This window comes from Notolepis coatsorum (genome assembly GCF_963971535.1).
Source record: "Notolepis coatsorum genome assembly, chromosome: 11".
Taxonomy (NCBI): domain Eukaryota; kingdom Metazoa; phylum Chordata; class Actinopteri; order Aulopiformes; family Paralepididae; genus Notolepis; species Notolepis coatsorum.
The window spans coordinates 93,192,798-93,210,297 of record NC_140175.1 but is presented as its reverse complement, the minus strand read 5'-3'; the positions used below and the strand labels follow the sequence as shown (position 1 = coordinate 93,210,297).

General features: G+C 48.5%; 1 protein-coding gene across 1 annotated transcript in view; it reads left to right on the top strand.

Moving 5' to 3' along the window:
• Window positions 1-17,500, top strand: part of dym (dymeclin) — a gene marked incomplete at its 5' end in the record, with an annotated part of 215,942 nt that overhangs the window by 27,751 nt on the left and 170,691 nt on the right. Inside the window, one exon of the mRNA XM_084325001.1 lies at window positions 17,399-17,500. This exon is cut by the window's right edge and continues 84 nt beyond it. Coding sequence (XP_084181127.1) covers window positions 17,399-17,500 — 102 coding nt within the window. The remainder of the gene's footprint in view (window positions 1-17,398) is intronic.

Here is a 17,500-nt window from a genome sequence, read left to right as displayed (position 1 = left end):
GTCTGTCTGTCTGTCTGTCTGTCTGTCTGTCTGTCTGTCTGTCTGTCTGTCTGTCTGTCTGTCTGTGTGTGTTCGCTCGCATGTGCGAAAATGAAAGCCAAGTCATCTCACACACACACACACACACACACACACACACACACACACACACACACACACACACACACACACACACACGTCACACACACACACACACACACACACACACACACACACACACACACACACACACACACACACACACCAACCAACTACTCTTCTCCTAGTTGAGTTGTCTGTCTCTCATATTGGGCCACACATAAAGACAGTCCCTGTCCCAACTCTCATGTTGCACATAGCTGACATAGCAGGACTAGCAGTAACCACACTGAGGATACTGCAGACAGACCCATAGACACACTATTAATAAGCAACCACCCATGGCGCAACACACAAACACACACACACACAAACATATTGTGTACATGCCTGTGTGTGGGTAAGTGTAGATGTTTGTGCACGACTACCAGATCCTGAAGTAAGCAGCAACTACAACTTACTTCTAGTAGGAAGTGGAACTCAATAAGTACTAGTATGGTACTATCACCTGTAAATTACTTTTAAGAACGTTATTTATTTATTTGTATTATTTTAAGATTAGGGTTAGGCTGGGGTTAGGTCTTAACCTCTGAACTCATTCGGGGCCAAACACGTAATATTACGTGTTTCACCGCCAACGCTTGAGCGCCAAACACGTAATAATATCTTTTTAGATCCTTTGATCTTTTTCCTCTGATCCCTGTTCTAAACTAGGGATGCACCGAATATTCGGCCACCGGAAATTATCGGCCGAAAATGGTTAAAAAGGCATTTTCGGCTTTCGGCCGAAAGGGTTTTAGCACCGAAAATATATCACCGAATGTCAAAGAACAGGGTTACGTAACGTTCGTAACGTAAGGTGTTGTTGTGATGACGTAATCAAAACGCGGCTACAGACTTTGCGCAACGTATAACGTGAGCAGCTTGGCAGCTCTTCCTGCGTTCTGCAGCCTGTGATAACTAACTCCTCTTGGGAGTCGTGCTGTTTCTATGTAAACTCCGCGAGCAACGCATCCAATAAATGCGCCTTTAACATGCTTTATATCCTCGCCATTACTATATGCCCGTTGCGGTTAAAACCTTTTAAACTAACGTTAGCGTTAAGCTAGCTAACAACGCTTCCGGTCCTCTTTCACTCGTCTCTCGTAAGCTACGTCATCCCCCGCTAAGAGTAACGGGAGATGTAGTAAATACAACAGTCCTTCCATAATTCCATGAATTATGACAGTAGCCACTACGGTAACATCATTAAGTCTGCTATAAGCTATTATCCCTCTCGTGTGTGTGTCTTTATGCATATCTTTATGCAGTTTTAAAGCACCTTGGCTTTGTTCTGAATGCACTTTGTTGTAGTTATCCTACAGAGAAAAGAAAATGCACTTGACTTTAATGCACATTTTGTTGTATGCAAAGAGAACATTTTTAAATTGTACAATCTTTCAGCAGTCAGTCTGGAATTGATGTATGTATTCAAAAGTGCTGAATAAATGTTTTATGGGCCCATAATAGTGATTATTAATATTATTTAAGTTAAGTTTTGCCATAATCATGTCTTTTGCCATAATCAGGTAGCTGAAAAAAATAAATGAAATACATTACATATATATTTATATTAATAATTTTTCGGCCTTTCGGCATTCGGTTTTTGGCCAACTGTTTCCTATTTTCGGTATCGGTTTCGACCAAGAATTTTCCATTCGGTGCATCCCTGAATCTAAACCATCATCCGGATCATTCTAGCCGTCCCTGGCTCGTTTGCCTACGTTGGAATTGCAATGCCGATCGAATCTCACCAGGTGGCAGTCTCGCCTACCTTTTGAACTCCGAAATAAATGGATCAGGAGAGGCAATGAATGAACCGGACTATCGAGACCCGCTCTGAAGGGGAGGAGCTCTTCCAAAGCAATCGCTAGCAGATCTGCTTGCCTCAAAACCCATAGTGTCCAGTAAACATGTGTAATTATTACATTTAAACGAGTAATCGCGATCGCCGATGGGATCATTGGAATTATTCTTTTTGGATTACCTTGTGGCTAAGGTAAGGACCCCCTATGTCTATTTTAGCGAACCTGAAACTTGTTTCTGTAACGATCACAGTTTTGTGTTTTACCGGACGTAAAACATGCTCGACAAAAGACGATCACAGTTTTGAGTTAAAACGACTCTTTCGAAGTTGGTTAAGGTTAGAGTTTGGAATCAGGGCTGGTGGTCTATCGCCCTGCTCTAAGACAAACTCTAACCTTAACCAACTTCGAAAGAGTCGCCAAGCTTAACCAGTGATAGAACTAGGCGTCACGCGATTGGCGCTGAAAGAAACGTCAGTGGCCAATCAGATCGCGGAAAACTGCAACTCTGTTGGTAAAAGACTACACACAGGGTGGTCATCTGACACGCGGCACGTAAAAAGACGCTCGTCTGACTATCATCATGTAACTCGAGAACCGAGGCACGGATTTGGTCGAGTGAGGTGGAGTTCGAACAGCAAGAAATAGATCTTTCGAACTGTAATTTATATGCGAAAAATGCAGGCCCGAGCCGCTAGACGCTCGCAAAGTGCCGTGAGTTTGTGCGTTCCGCCCAGGCGGTACCCCACCTGTTAACCCTTTAATTGCCAAACCTGAGATAAGTCGGATTAACTCGCCATGCTTTGGATGCCAGATCCGAGATACCTCAGATTTTGATCCTTTTTCTTTCGATATATTTATTCATTATTCATCCAGGGACCTTGGTGTTACCATAGGGAATGAGTCTGAGATCGCCAAAGTGCAATACCGGCCGCATTCCAGCTAGAACGGCGGTATCGAGTACCCTTTGAAACCTTATATCTTGGCCTGTGCAACGGTCAAATGTCTCCGGGCGCAGTTTTCTGGATCGGGCCAGTCGAGCGGTTGTCCCGGTTGCATTGAAGCGCGTCAAATCCTCCCGATCTATATGTTGTGGTGGGTTATGTCGTGGACCAAATGGACATCGGATGGACCAGATGGCGATCAGACAATTGGAATATTATTTTTGGAATACTCCCGATCACGGGGACTATCTGACGTCAATTCTGGCTTGATCGTGCAATGCTTTTATACCGATCGAGCTGATCAATGTTTTTATTGTTCAATACGAATGCCGTTACTGGCAATCAAATAATCAGAAACCATAGTATTGTATCTATAGCTATAACGCACTCTGTAGTGGCTTAACAAACAGCCACTCTGAGCGGGGTGACGACGCGCAGTCCAAAAACCAAAAGTCCGTTGTTTCCAATTAACAAAGGGATTTATTCACAAATCATCAAAGAAAGAGTTTGGCCCACTTGCCTTATAAAACAATTAAATTAAACATGATTTGAGTCTATATTTTTGGTATTTGCGGTATAAATACTGTGTCCGCTCCCCAGTCTCCAACCAGGTATATCCTATCAATATTGTCTATTCCCAGGTTCGAGCAGTTCCCCTAATAAGAATCCTGCCCGGCTTTGTAATAGCAGGGCTGACCCAAAGAGGGAGCCAGACCTACCTAAACACTCAGCAATCATAACTCATATCTTATCCATAGCATATTATTGTGATTTGCATAACTTATATAAACCAATAAATTATTTCTTTCAATATTCCATACATTTTCCTCTATATGTATAACCATCAACCATAACATAAATAGCAATAAGTCCAATCAAGCATTTCGGCTCCAACACACTCCTATCTTTTAAAGCGTGACATTGCTATAACGGGATCCGTCTAATAGCTGGCGCTGAATGAGTTAAGAGGTTAATTGATCATGGTTAGGGAAAGGGGTTTGGGAATAAATGTAAGTCAGTGGAATGTCCTCGCAAGTTTGGTAGTACAAGCTTTTGTGAGCGTGTGATTGGTGGTGTGGGGTCGGGTGAATCAGATTGCAGCATACTTGTGTCTGAGTGATTATCAGAATAGTGTGTTTATTTGCTGTCTGTACAGCATGCTGTTCCAAGCGCCTATTTATCATTGGCTAATCAGTGCGCCAAGCAGGCGTCTTTGTGTGTTTGTGTGTGTTTGTGTGTGTGCTCGCTGGCTTGCTGGCTCGACTGCTGTGTGAGACATTGGACCAAAGCCATGATGTCATAATTAATTTACCACTCTGCAAATAAATAAGTAAGAAGCACATTCTGTCTGTCTCCATTCACCCCCTCCTCCACCACCCTCTGCTCCTCCTCCACCCTCTACTCCTCCTCCACCCTCTACTCCTCCTCCACCCTCTACTCCTCCTCCTCCACCCTCTATTCCTCATCCACCCTCTACTCCTCCTCCCTCTACTCCTCCTCCACCCTCTACTCCTCCACCCTCTACTCCTCCTCCACCCTCTACTCCTCCACCACCCTCTACTCCTCCTCCTCCACCCTCTACTCCTCCTCCACCCTCTACTCCTCCTCCACCCTCTACTCCTCCACCACCCTCTACTCCTCCTCCTCCACCCTCTACTCCTCCACCACCCTCTACTCCTCCTCCTCCACCCTCTACTCCTCCTCCTCCCTCTACTCCTCCTCCACCCTCTACTCCTCCACCACCCTCTACTCCTCATCCACCCTCTACTCCTCCTCCTCCACCCTCTACTCCTCCTCCACCCTCTACTCCTCATCCACCCTCTACTCCTCCTCCTCCACCCTCTACTCCTCCTCATCCCTCTACTCCTCCTCCTCCACCCTCTACTCCTCCTCCACCCTCTACTCCTCCACCACCCTCTACTCCTCCTCCACCCTCTACTCCTCCTCCTCCACCCTCTACTCCTCCTCCACCCTCTACTCCTCCACCACCCTCTACTCCTCCTCCATCCTCTACTCCTCCTCCTCCACCCTCTACTCCTCCTCCTCCCTCTACTCCTCCTCCATCCTCTACTCCTCCACCACCCTCTACTACTCCTCCTCCACCCCCATCTTTTGTAGTTTTAACTCTGAATGAAACTGTAGTGTTAACTACTCAAAGTGTGATGGTGTCACTGTCTCATCCAAAGCAACATCCATCTGAATCACTCATTGTTTGATATTGCACACGACAGTGTGGGCCTGACAGGGGATCAGGTGGTAGAGCGGTTGTCTGGTAATCGGAAGGTTCCCGCCCGGGGTTCGATTCTGGCTCCCCCCGACAGCGTGTCGAAGTGTCACACTTAGGGGGGGTGGGTGGGGAACACTGTACAACTGTACAAGCAAAACTGTACATTGGAATATTGACAACCATACTTGGTCATTTACTGTACATTGGAGGGGGTTGGGTTAGGACATTACATTTGCAGTCTCCCGTAGGTGTTCTTTGAGAGTGTTTTTGAAAGTGGGTAGTGATTCACATTCCTTTACAGCTGTGGGTAGGGTGTTCCACATGCGTCTCTACTTTCCGTAGCTCCATTTCTGCAGACCCCTCTCTGATTGGTTGAGCCCATTTCTGCAGACCCCTCTCTGATTGGTTGAGCGAAGCCCCTCTCTGATTGGTTTAGCTCGTCACGCGGCAAAAGGCGGATGTAATGTTATCATATCAAGAAGATAAAAAGAAATGTACTACCAGATTCGCGTATAACGTTATTTCGTGTGACTTCGCGGTTTATTCATAATGTTATGCACATTTCACAACACAGCCAGCTGTCAGAAACTGTACATTGTAACGTTATATAACATAACGTTATGTTATTTCGCGGTTTATTCACATAACGTTATTTCACGTGACAAGTTCAACACAGCCCAGCTATCAGAAACTGTACATTGAGGGGGTTTGAATCACTGTTTAGTGTTTACACTCCCCACTTACTGTAACTGTACCATGACGCACTCCCCACTTACTGTAACTGTACCATGTTCTACATATAAACTCATCTCATGCACCTTGTTGTGTATCCTGTTTCTTTTTCCTCATTATTATATTCAGAGTTAATTATATTGTTTACACTGTCTTTCTTCTATTATAACCCTGCCCATTTGATGTTCCCAAATCATATTCAGAAAGTATCACAGAGACTTCTATTGACCAAGGAATTAGTTATTATTAGTAAGACACAACATTTCTGTAGCAATCCTAAGTGACATTGATCACCAGACTCTTTCTCTTAAGGCATTAACTGGGTTAATTAATATAAATGTTATATTGTAACTGTCTAGTTACACATTGCTTCCGAAACATGTATGTTCCAGGCTGCAATTAAAACTTTGAATCTGAGAGAGCTCTGGTCAGCGAAGCCGGCGATGCGAGCGATTATTATTGGTTTTAATGACAAACCAATTACATAATCCAACATATGTGTAAAGGCACACACAACATATTCCAGTTAACGGTATATATTTTTTAATGATTCGTTATGGCGTAATCAATACTTCCATGCGTATAAATTGCGTTCGCGACCTCCATGTTTTGGGGGTATTCATCAGAAAACTCGGATCCGGGATTCGGCTCCCATCCGTCGGGCAAGAACTGTGGGTTTTCAGCCTCTCTCTCTGGAGCTTAACGGAGTTTCGATTCCTGGCTAGAGGAGCTTGTCGCGGCTCATGCGCATGCGCGCGCTCGGCCAATCAGAGAGGGGTCTGCAGAAATAAGCTCAACCAATCAGAGAGGGGTCTGCAGAAATGGAGCTACGGAAAGTAGAGACGCGTTCCACATTGATGTGGCATAATTGCGAAACGTGTTTAGTTCCTTGTTTGAGCCGAATCTGGGTTTAACATGATTTGTGGAGCTCCCTCTGGTGTTGTGATCGTGGTATTCACTGACCTTTGGGAAGTATTTTGACATGTACATGGGTACCTTGGTCGTGTAGTGTATCTTGTAGACCAGGCCCATTGCAAGTTGCTGTACTCTGTCGTCTACTCTAAGCCATCCTAGGTTGTCAAAGTGGGTAGGGGTGAGGTGGGTTCTAGGAGTAAGGTCAAGCAGAGAGTCTGACCAGTTTGTTTTGAGATGTTTGTAATTTTGTTGAGGAGTAGAGGCTGGTGGAGGAGGAGTAGAGGGTGGAGGAGTAGAGGGTGGTGGAGGAGGAGTAGAGGGTGGAGGATGAGGAGTAGAGGGAGGAGGAGTAGAGGGTGGAGGAGGAGTAGAGGGTGGTGGAGGAGTAGAGGGTGGAGGAGGAGTAGAGGGTGGAGGAGGAGGAGTAGAGGGAGGAGGAGTAGAGGGTGGAGGATGAGGAGTAGAGGCAGGAGGAGTAGAGGGTGGAGGAGGAGTGGAGGGTGGTGGAGGAGTAGAGGGTGGAGGAGGAGTAGAGGGTGATGGAGGAGTAGAGGGTGATGGAGGAGTAGAGGGTGATGGAGGAGTAGAGGGTGATGGAGGAGTAGAGGGTGGTGGAGAAGTAGAGGGTGGAGGAGGAGTAGAGGGTGGAGGAGGAGTAGAGGGTGGAGGAGGAGTAGGAGTAGAGGGTGGAGGAGGAGGAGTAGAGGGTGGTGGAGGAGGAGGAGTAGAGGGTGGAGGAGGAGGAGTAGAGGGTGGTGGAGGAGGAGGAGTAGAGGGTGGAGGAGGAGTGGAGGAGGAGGAGGAGTAGAGGGTGGAGGAGGAGTAGAGGGTGGAGGAGGAGGAGTAGAGGGTGGAGGAGGAGTAGAGGGTGGAGGAGGAGGAGTAGAGGGTGGAGGAGGAGTAGAGGGTGGTGGAGGAGGAGGAGTAGAGGGTGGAGGAGGAGTAGAGGGTGGAGGAGGAGGAGTAGAGGGTGGATGAGGAGGAGTAGAGGGTGATGGAGGAGGATTGGCACCTTGACATGGTGAATGTGTGAGTGGGTTGACATGAGAATGTGTGAGTGGGTGAATGTGAGGCATAAGTTGTAAAGCGCTTTGGATAAAAGCTACGATATAAATGCAGTCCATTTACCATTTACACACACGGAGCCCTGTCCTACATGCTGAAACGCTGTTAGCAAGTCTTCTGTTTTTTAGTTTTTACACCATACTGATTAATGTAGGTTCCATCTATAACCATATCTATGTTCTGGGGCGGCTACGTGGCGTAGTGGGAAAGGCGCTCGCCACGAATGACGGAGACGCTGGGCTTGCCTGTTCGAGCCCAGCGCTCCACATTGCTTTCAGTTTAGCTGGTCGTTCATACTAATACACATTGGCCGTATTAGGGGGTGGGAAACTGATGGGTGGGGATCGGGCGTTGTGGACAGCGACTCCTACAGGTCGGTTGGTGCGCCTGCGCAGTAGAATCAGGAAGTGTCGAGGGCAGCGTGAGCCTCCCACGCGTTACTCCTCGCCACTGAGAGATCGAGCTGCGCAGGTGAAAAGATGCGACTGCTGTTACCTCAAGTACCGGAGGGGACTTGTGCTATGTATGACTTAGTCCACATTGCAGCCGGCTTGTGGGAGGCAAGAAACAGCGTTCGTGACAGGGGAGGGTTGAATTGGATGATACGAAATTGGGATGGGAGAAAATATAGAAAATGGGAGAAAAAGTGGATAAAAAAAAAACCATATCTATGTTCTACTACTGCTACTATTACTACTACTATTATTATTACTACTACAATACATTACAAAGTGTTTGATTTTGTATACATTTTAAGGCTCAAGGAGCTGATTGACTGCCTATACCTCAAAGACTGTTCTCTTATTTTGCAAATGTTCAGTAAATATTTGATTGAAATTTAAGTTTTATCTAGTGATTATTTGAGTGATTGTTTCATATCGGCTCAGCCAGGTTATATAGGATGCAGAGTCATTTTGGTTGTTTATGTAAGGGATAATGTATAGCTACGAGGCGCCTCGGTGTTCTAAACTCTGTGTCGGTCAATTATTTTCAGATTCTGATTCCTTTATTTAGCCATTTGTGTAAAACACATTGGTAATTGTTGCAGCAATACAGTGTATGCATTTGCGACAATGACCGAGTATAGCTATACATTATCCCGCTTATTACATGGCTAACTTACTAACTTACGAGCGCTATTGACCAATCACAATCAAGCATTTTGGCGAATGTTAAAACGCCATGTAATAAAGCCCAATAACGTCTGATTTAATGTGATGGAAGAAGTGAAATTATCATTTTGAGTAAATATTTAATTAACCACAGCCGCATAAGATGCTGGAAAAGCTTGAAAAGGCACATTGAAAATGCTTGAAAAGTGCTTGAATTTTGCTTTGGAAAAGGTGTAAGAACCCTGATGTTGGCTGTAGTAAGGATTTCCTGGACAGGCTCCGTTTTCTTAGACCTAGTGCCCAGACACTCTCCTCTAGGCCTGGTTCATCATGAAGCCTAGTGCCCAGACACTCTCCTCTAGGCCTGGTTCATCATGAAGCCTAGTGCCCAGACACTCTCCTGTAGGCCTGGTTCATCATGAAGCCTAGTGCCCAGACACTCTCCTCTAGGCCTGGTTCATCATGAAGCCTAGTGCCCAGACACTCTCCTCTAGGCCTGGTTCATCATGAAGCCTAGTGCCCAGACACTCTCCTGTAGGCCTGGTTCATCATGAAGCCTAGTGCCCAGACACTCTCCTACAGGCCTGGTTCATCATGAAGCCTAGTGCCCAGACGCTCTCCTCTAGGCCTGGTTCATCATGAAGCCTAGTGCCCAGACACTCTCCTCTAGGCCTGGTTCATCATGAAGCCTAGTGCCCAGACACTCTGCTGTAGGCCTGGTTCATCATGAAGCCTAGTGCCCAGACACTCTCCTACAGGCCTGGTTCATCATGAAGCCTAGTGCCCAGACACTCTCCTCTAGGCCTGGTTCATCATGAAGCCTAGTGCCCAGACACTCTCCTCTAGGCCTGGTTCATCATGAAGCCTAGTGCCCAGACACTCTCCTCTAGGCCTGGTTCATCATGAAGCCTAGTGCCCAGACACTCTCCTCTAGGCCTGGTTCATCATGAAGCCTAGTGCCCAGACACTCTCCTCTAGGCCTGGTTCATCATGAAGCCTAGTGCCCAGACACTCTCCTCTAGGCCTGGTTCATCATGAAGCCTAGTGCCCAGACACTCTGCTGTAGGCCTGGTTCATCATGAAGCCTAGTGCCCAGACACTCTCCTACAGGCCTGGTTCATCATGAAGCCTAGTGCCCAGACACTCTCCTCTAGGCCTGGTTCATCATGAAGCCTAGTGCCCAGACACTCTCCTACAGGCCTGGTTCATCATGAAGCCTAGTGCCCAGACGCTCTCCTCTAGGCCTGGTTCATCATGAAGCCTAGTGCCCAGACGCTCTCCTGTAGGCCTGGTTCATCATGAAGCCTAGTGCCCAGACACTCTCCTCTAGGCCTGGTTCATCATGAAGCCTAGTGCCCAGACACTCTCCTCTAGGCCTGGTTCATCATGAAGCCTAGTGCCCAGACACTCTCCTGTAGGCCTGGTTCATCATGAAGCCTAGTGCCCAGACACTCTCCTCTAGGCCTGGTTCATCATGAAGCCTAGTGCCCAGACACTCTCCTCTAGGCCTGGTTCATCATGAAGCCTAGTGCCCAGACACTCTCCTCTAGGCCTGGTTCATCATGAAGCCTAGTGCCCAGACACTCTCCTCTAGGCCTGGTTCATCATGAAGCCTAGTGCCCAGACACTCTGCTGTAGGCCTGGTTCATCATGAAGCCTAGTGCCCAGACACTCTCCTACAGGCCTGGTTCATCATGAAGCCTAGTGCCCAGACACTCTCCTCTAGGCCTGGTTCATCATGAAGCCTAGTGCCCAGACACTCTGCTGTAGGCCTGGTTCATCATGAAGCCTAGTGCCCAGACACTCTCCTGTAGGCCTGGTTCATCATGAAGCCTAGTGCCCAGACACTCTGCTGTAGGCCTGGTTCATCATGAAGCCTAGTGCCCAGACACTCTCCTACAGGCCTGGTTCATCATGAAGCCTAGTGCCCAGACACTCTGCTGTAGGCCTGGTTCATCATGAAGCCTAGTGCCCAGACACTCTGCTCTAGGCCTGGTTCATCATGAAGCCTAGTGCCCAGACACTCTCCTACAGGCCTGGTTCATCATGAAGCCTAGTGCCCAGACACTCTCCTGTAGGCCTGGTTCATCATGAAGCCTAGTGCCCAGACACTCTCCTGTAGGCCTGGTTCATCATGAAGCCTAGTGCCCAGACACTCTGCTCTAGGCCTGGTTCATCATGAAACCTAGTGCCCAGACACTCTCCTCTAGGCCTGGTTCATCATGAAGCCTAGTGCCCAGACACTCTCCTACAGGCCTGGTTCATCATGAAGCCTAGTGCCCAGACACTCTGCTGTAGGCCTGGTTCATCATGAAGCCTAGTGCCCAGACACTCTCCTCTAGGCCTGGTTCATCATGAAGCCTAGTGCCCAGACACTCTGCTGTAGGCCTGGTTCATCATGAAGCCTAGTGCCCAGACACTCTCCTACAGGCCTGGTTCATCATGAAGCCTAGTGCCCAGACACTCTCCTATAGGCCTGGTTCATCATGAAGCCTCGTGCCCAGACACTCTCCTACAGGCCTGGTTCATCATGAAGCCTAGTGCCCAGACACTCTGCTGTAGGCCTGGTTCATCATGAAGCCTAGTGCCCAGACACTCTCCTACAGGCCTGGTTCATCATGAAGCCTAGTGCCCAGACACTCTCCTACAGGCCTGGTTCATCATGAAGCCTAGTGCCCAGACACTCTCCTATAGGCCTGGTTCATCATGAAGCCTCGTGCCCAGACACTCTCCTACAGGCCTGGTTCATCATGAAGCCTAGTGCCCAGACACTCTGCTGTAGGCCTGGTTCATCATGAAGCCTAGTGCCCAGACACTCTGCTGTAGGCCTGGTTCATCATGAAGCCTCGTGGCCAGACACTCTGCTGTAGGCCTGGTTCATCATGAAGCCTCGTGGCCAGACACTCTCCTCTAGGCCTGGTTCATCATGAAGCCTAGTGCCCAGACACTCTGCTGTAGGCCTGGTTCATCATGAAGCCTAGTGCCCAGACACTCTCCTACAGGCCTGGTTCATCATGAAGCCTAGTGCCCAGACACTCTGCTGTAGACCTGGTTCATCATGAAGCCTAGTGCCCAGACACTCTCCTACAGGCCTGGTTCATCATGAAGCCTCGTGGCCAGACACTCTGCTGTAGGCCTGGTTCATCATGAAGCCTAGTGCCCAGACACTCTCCTACAGGCCTGGTTCATCATGAAGCCTAGTGCCCAGACACTCTGCTGTAGACCTGGTTCATCATGAAGCCTAGTGCCCAGACACTCTCCTACAGGCCTGGTTCATCATGAAGCCTAGTGCCCAGACACTCTCCTCTAGGCCTGGTTCATCATGAAGCCTAGTGCCCAGACGCTCTCCTACAGGCCTGGTTCATCATGAAGCCTCGTGGCCAGACACTCTCCTACAGGCCTGGTTCATCATGAAGCCTCGTGGCCAGACACTCTCCTACAGGCCTGGTTCATCATGAAGCCTAGTGCCCAGACACTCTGCTGTAGGCCTGGTTCATCATGAAGCCTAGTGCCCAGACGCTCTCCTACAGGCCTGGTTCATCATGAAGCCTAGTGCCCAGACACTCTCCTGTAGGCCTGGTTCATCATGAAGCCTAGTGCCCAGACACTCTCCTACAGGCCTGGTTCATCATGAAGCCTAGTGCCCAGACACTCTCCTACAGGCCTGGTTCATCATGAAGCCTAGTGCCCAGACACTCTCCTGTAGGCCTGGTTCATCATGAAGCCTAGTGCCCAGACACTCTGCTGTAGGCCTGGTTCATCATGAAGCCTAGTGCCCAGACACTCTGCTGTAGGCCTGGTTCATCATGAAGCCTAGTGCCCAGACACTCTGCTGTAGGCCTGGTTCATCATGAAGCCTAGTGCCCAGACACTCTGCTGTAGGCCTGGTTCATCATGAAGCCTAGTGCCCAGACACTCTGCTGTAGGCCTGGTTCATCATGAAGCCTAGTGCCCAGACACTCTGCTGTAGGCCTGGTTCATCATGAAGCCTAGTGCCCAGACACTCTCCTCTAGGCCTGGTTCATCATGAAGCCTAGTGCCCAGACACTCTCCTCTAGGCCTGGTTCATCATGAAGCCTAGTGCCCAGACACTCTGCTGTAGGCCTGGTTCATCATGAAGCCTAGTGCCCAGACACTCTCCTCTAGGCCTGGTTCATCATGAAGCCTAGTGCCCAGACACTCTCCTCTAGGCCTGGTTCATCATGAAGCCTAGTGCCCAGACACTCTCCTCTAGGCCTGGTTCATCATGAAGCCTAGTGCCCAGACACTCTGCTGTAGGCCTGGTTCATCATGAAGCCTAGTGCCCAGACACTCTCCTACAGGCCTGGTTCATCATGAAGCCTAGTGCCCAGACACTCTCCTCTAGGCCTGGTTCATCATGAAGCCTAGTGCCCAGACACTCTCCTACAGGCCTGGTTCATCATGAAGCCTCGTGGCCAGACACTCTCCTCTAGGCCTGGTTCATCATGAAGCCTAGTGCCCAGACACTCTGCTGTAGGCCTGGTTCATCATGAAGCCTAGTGCCCAGACACTCTGCTGTAGGCCTGGTTCATCATGAAGCCTAGTGCCCAGACACTCTCCTCTAGGCCTGGTTCATCATGAAGCCTAGTGCCCAGACACTCTCCTCTAGGCCTGGTTCATCATGAAGCCTAGTGCCCAGACACTCTGCTGTAGGCCTGGTTCATCATGAAGCCTAGTGCCCAGACACTCTCCTCTAGGCCTGGTTCATCATGAAGCCTAGTGCCCAGACACTCTCCTCTAGGCCTGGTTCATCATGAAGCCTAGTGCCCAGACACTCTCCTCTAGGCCTGGTTCATCATGAAGCCTAGTGCCCAGACACTCTGCTGTAGGCCTGGTTCATCATGAAGCCTAGTGCCCAGACACTCTCCTACAGGCCTGGTTCATCATGAAGCCTAGTGCCCAGACACTCTCCTCTAGGCCTGGTTCATCATGAAGCCTAGTGCCCAGACACTCTCCTACAGGCCTGGTTCATCATGAAGCCTCGTGGCCAGACACTCTCCTCTAGGCCTGGTTCATCATGAAGCCTAGTGCCCAGACACTCTGCTGTAGGCCTGGTTCATCATGAAGCCTAGTGCCCAGACACTCTCCTACAGGCCTGGTTCATCATGAAGCCTAGTGCCCAGACACTCTCCTCTAGGCCTGGTTCATCATGAAGCCTCGTGCCCAGGGCACCAGGGACTAAGCCGTATTATGTTTGGGCCAGTTTCCCCCAAATGTTTCCTAACAAAAGCGGCGTTGTATTGTGTCTGCTCCGTGCTAATGCTGAGGTGTTAACGACTGGTGTTTGAGCGCGCCGCTCTCTCCCTGGGTGGTCACCTGAACGCGGAGGGTTTGTAGAACTGGTAAAAATAGAGCGTGTTTACGGGTCTCTGGGAGGTTGGAGTAACGCAGACACCGGCTCCCGAGGTTCTGGGAATGCGCGCCCTTTGGAAGCCAGAGGGCTCTAGATCAGGGCTTCTCAAACTTTTTTTATACCACAACCCCATTTTATTTAGAATCTTTTTATTAGAACATTTTATTACAGCACTGTTATCAATACACATTTATAAAACGAGGCATATTTAGCCAAAATATGTTGCCAGAACATTACATTTTTTTTTAAATGTTTACTTGCCAATGCACAACCCCACTGTCACCTACCCACGACCCCACTGTGAGTCGCGACCCGTAGTTTGAGAACCGCTGCTCTAGACTAACTTCTTCACGAGTAGCACTGGTGCGACCAATTTCATCAGTGCGACTCTGCACGGACTACAACGAATGACGTGTATCGTGCCAGTTAGGGTACCTGCACTGCACCTTGTGTACACTGTTCACTTAGTTTTACTCTTACTCATAGTATATATTCAGATCCACAATTTGTATTGCCTATATTTATTGTGTAACATATAATATTAAAAATCAGACCCTCATCTGCACCTTTGTTTACACTGTTTATTTTTTTCTCGTATTTTTATATTCAGAGTTAACTATATTGTTTACACTGTTTATTTTCTCAGGTTTTTAATATTCAGATCTCATTTTATTGCCTATATTTACGTCTTTCTACTAGTACCCTGCCCATAGATGTACCCCCCCCCCCCCCCCCCCCTGCCACTAATGCGACCAAGTCAAATATGAAGTTGCACTTCCCAAAAAGAAAGGTTGCATATGCGACCATTCTGGTGGCAGTCTAGAGCCCTGCCCTTTGGGACTGTAGTGACAAGGCTTTGTGGGGCTAGTCTTGTAATACCAGGGCTTCAGTGGCCCCTGGTCCTAAACCTGGGAATCTGGCTCCAGGATACCAGCCTCTGTGTCCACGTCTGACCTCTCTCCTCCTCCTCCTCCTCCTCCTCCTCCTCCTCCTCCTCCTCCTCCTCCTCCTCCTCCTCCTCTTCTGTTCTTACCGGGCGGCCTGCCAGGGCCAGAGCAGCATAAGCACTATTGCATTATTGAGTTTGTGTGGTGGGCAGTCAGACAGGCAGGGGAACCAAGCCAGACGGATAACAAACAGCACCCACTGAGGTAAAATAGACGTGTGTGTGTGTGTGTGTGTGTGTGTGTGTGTGTGTGTGCGTGTGCGTGCAGGAGCGTGGCTGCCAGGCCAGGCTCTCTGACACTATCGGTCTAGCCGCTGTGGTGCCAGTGATGAGATGAGCAGGGGTCAGTCAACTCTCTCTCTCTCTCTCTTCTCTTCTCTCTTTCTCTCACCCCCCCCCCCTTTGTCTTTTTACATACATAACTACCTCTTCTCAGTGACTCTCTTTCTGTCTCATTCACTTTCTCTATTTCTCTCTTGTTGCCTCTCCTTCACTCACTCTGCCTACAGAAGTAGAGCGAGAGGGAGAGAGAGAGAGAGAGAGACTGTGTGTGTGAGAAAGAGAGAGAGGGAGAGAGTGGGAGAGAGGGAGAGAGAGTCAGAGGGGAAAGTGACCAGCGGTGCCAGTGGTGTTTTCTTTTTGGTTGGTTTTTCTTTTTGCTGTGGATGCAGTTTGTTTATGTCCTTTGGCTCCGACATAAACATCATCCCTCCCTGCACTCCTTACAGGAAACACACACACACACACACACACACGCACACACACACACACACGCACGCACGCACGCACGCACGCACGCACGCACGCACGCACGCACGCACGCACGCACGCACGCACGCAGCATTACAGCCCATCATTGAGCACACCGGCCAACCAAGACATAAACTGTGAACCACAACCATTTTACTGCCATCGATTGTGTTAAACAGCTTCCTCAACTCCTCTTGTCACTCTCAAAACAATACTGTCCTCCTTATTTCACCTCCCTCCCATCCCAGCCCTCTCCTCCTGAATTAGTGTCCGTGTGTGTGTGTGTGTGTGTGTGTGTGTGTGTGTGTGTGTGTGTGTGCGTGTGTGTGTGTGTGTGTGTGTGTGTGTGTGTGTGTTTTTTTCATCAATCCAGAATGTTGATATGCTTTTATGCACATGGTCCATTGGAGAGAGAGAATTTGGACATTCTGGATATTGATATGATTGTTGCCCGTCCTGTTGCTGTTCTGTCTCTGACCTCTAGATGGCAACAGATCCTCTAGGTGTCCAGTGAGGTTCAAGGTGGTCAGACCGGGAGCAGCTCGGTTAGTGTTCAAACCTCTCTCTCTGTAGGACTGGAGAGTGTGCCATGAAAACAGTATAATAGTCGACCCCCCCCCCGAATGCCACAAACAAATGATATATATATACATTTTTTTTTTTTTTTTATCATTACATTTGGGCTGTGTCTGAAGGAGTTGACTGAAGGCTTCTTGTCCTCTGCGAAAGCATGCAATTGGTCCACTGATGGATACATCTTGATATTTGTCTAGTCTAGTGTGTTCATTAGACGGGTGAAATCCTCTTTCAGTGCCTCTGTGCCCGTTTTCTTAGGCAGTTAGCCTCGCTGGTATGCACGCCATTAGCCAATGTAGCCATGCTTTTAGGCCTCTTTGATTTTGGAAAGAATGATACAAATAATAATAATAATAATAGTAATTATATATATATATATTATTTTTTTGCATTCGACTAAGAGGTTGGCAGTCGACTATGGCTCCTTTCGATCGATTATTCGACTAGTCGGGGTCAGCCCTAATCAATACAGGGCAGGACATGTCGATACCTTCATCCATCAGCAACAGTGGTTGATGGATTCACAAGCTAATCTCATTATTCTGACAGTTTTTTTATTATTTATTTTTGTGTCCAGTTGAATAGAGAAACGTATCAGCCACAGACAACAATACTTGTCTTTGACTGGTCGGGTGTCTGCGTGGTGGCAATTTCCCACCCCTCATTATGTTCCTCTATTGCAGCGGACATTGCTGTTGTTGTCAGCGTACACGCATCTGACGTCTGACTGCAAAGTGCAATCTCGTCACAAACATCTTATCTCCAATTAGGCTGGCTGTTTTCTTATCCCTATAGAGAGGCTACCATTTATGTGTCTGCGTCTGTGTGTCCCTAGGTGGTCTGTGGAATGTGTTTACGTTGGGCGGAGCCGGCAGTAAGACTGGGCTGGACCAGGAACACAATCCCCTGCCCTTATCCAATCAGAGCCTGCTGCTGC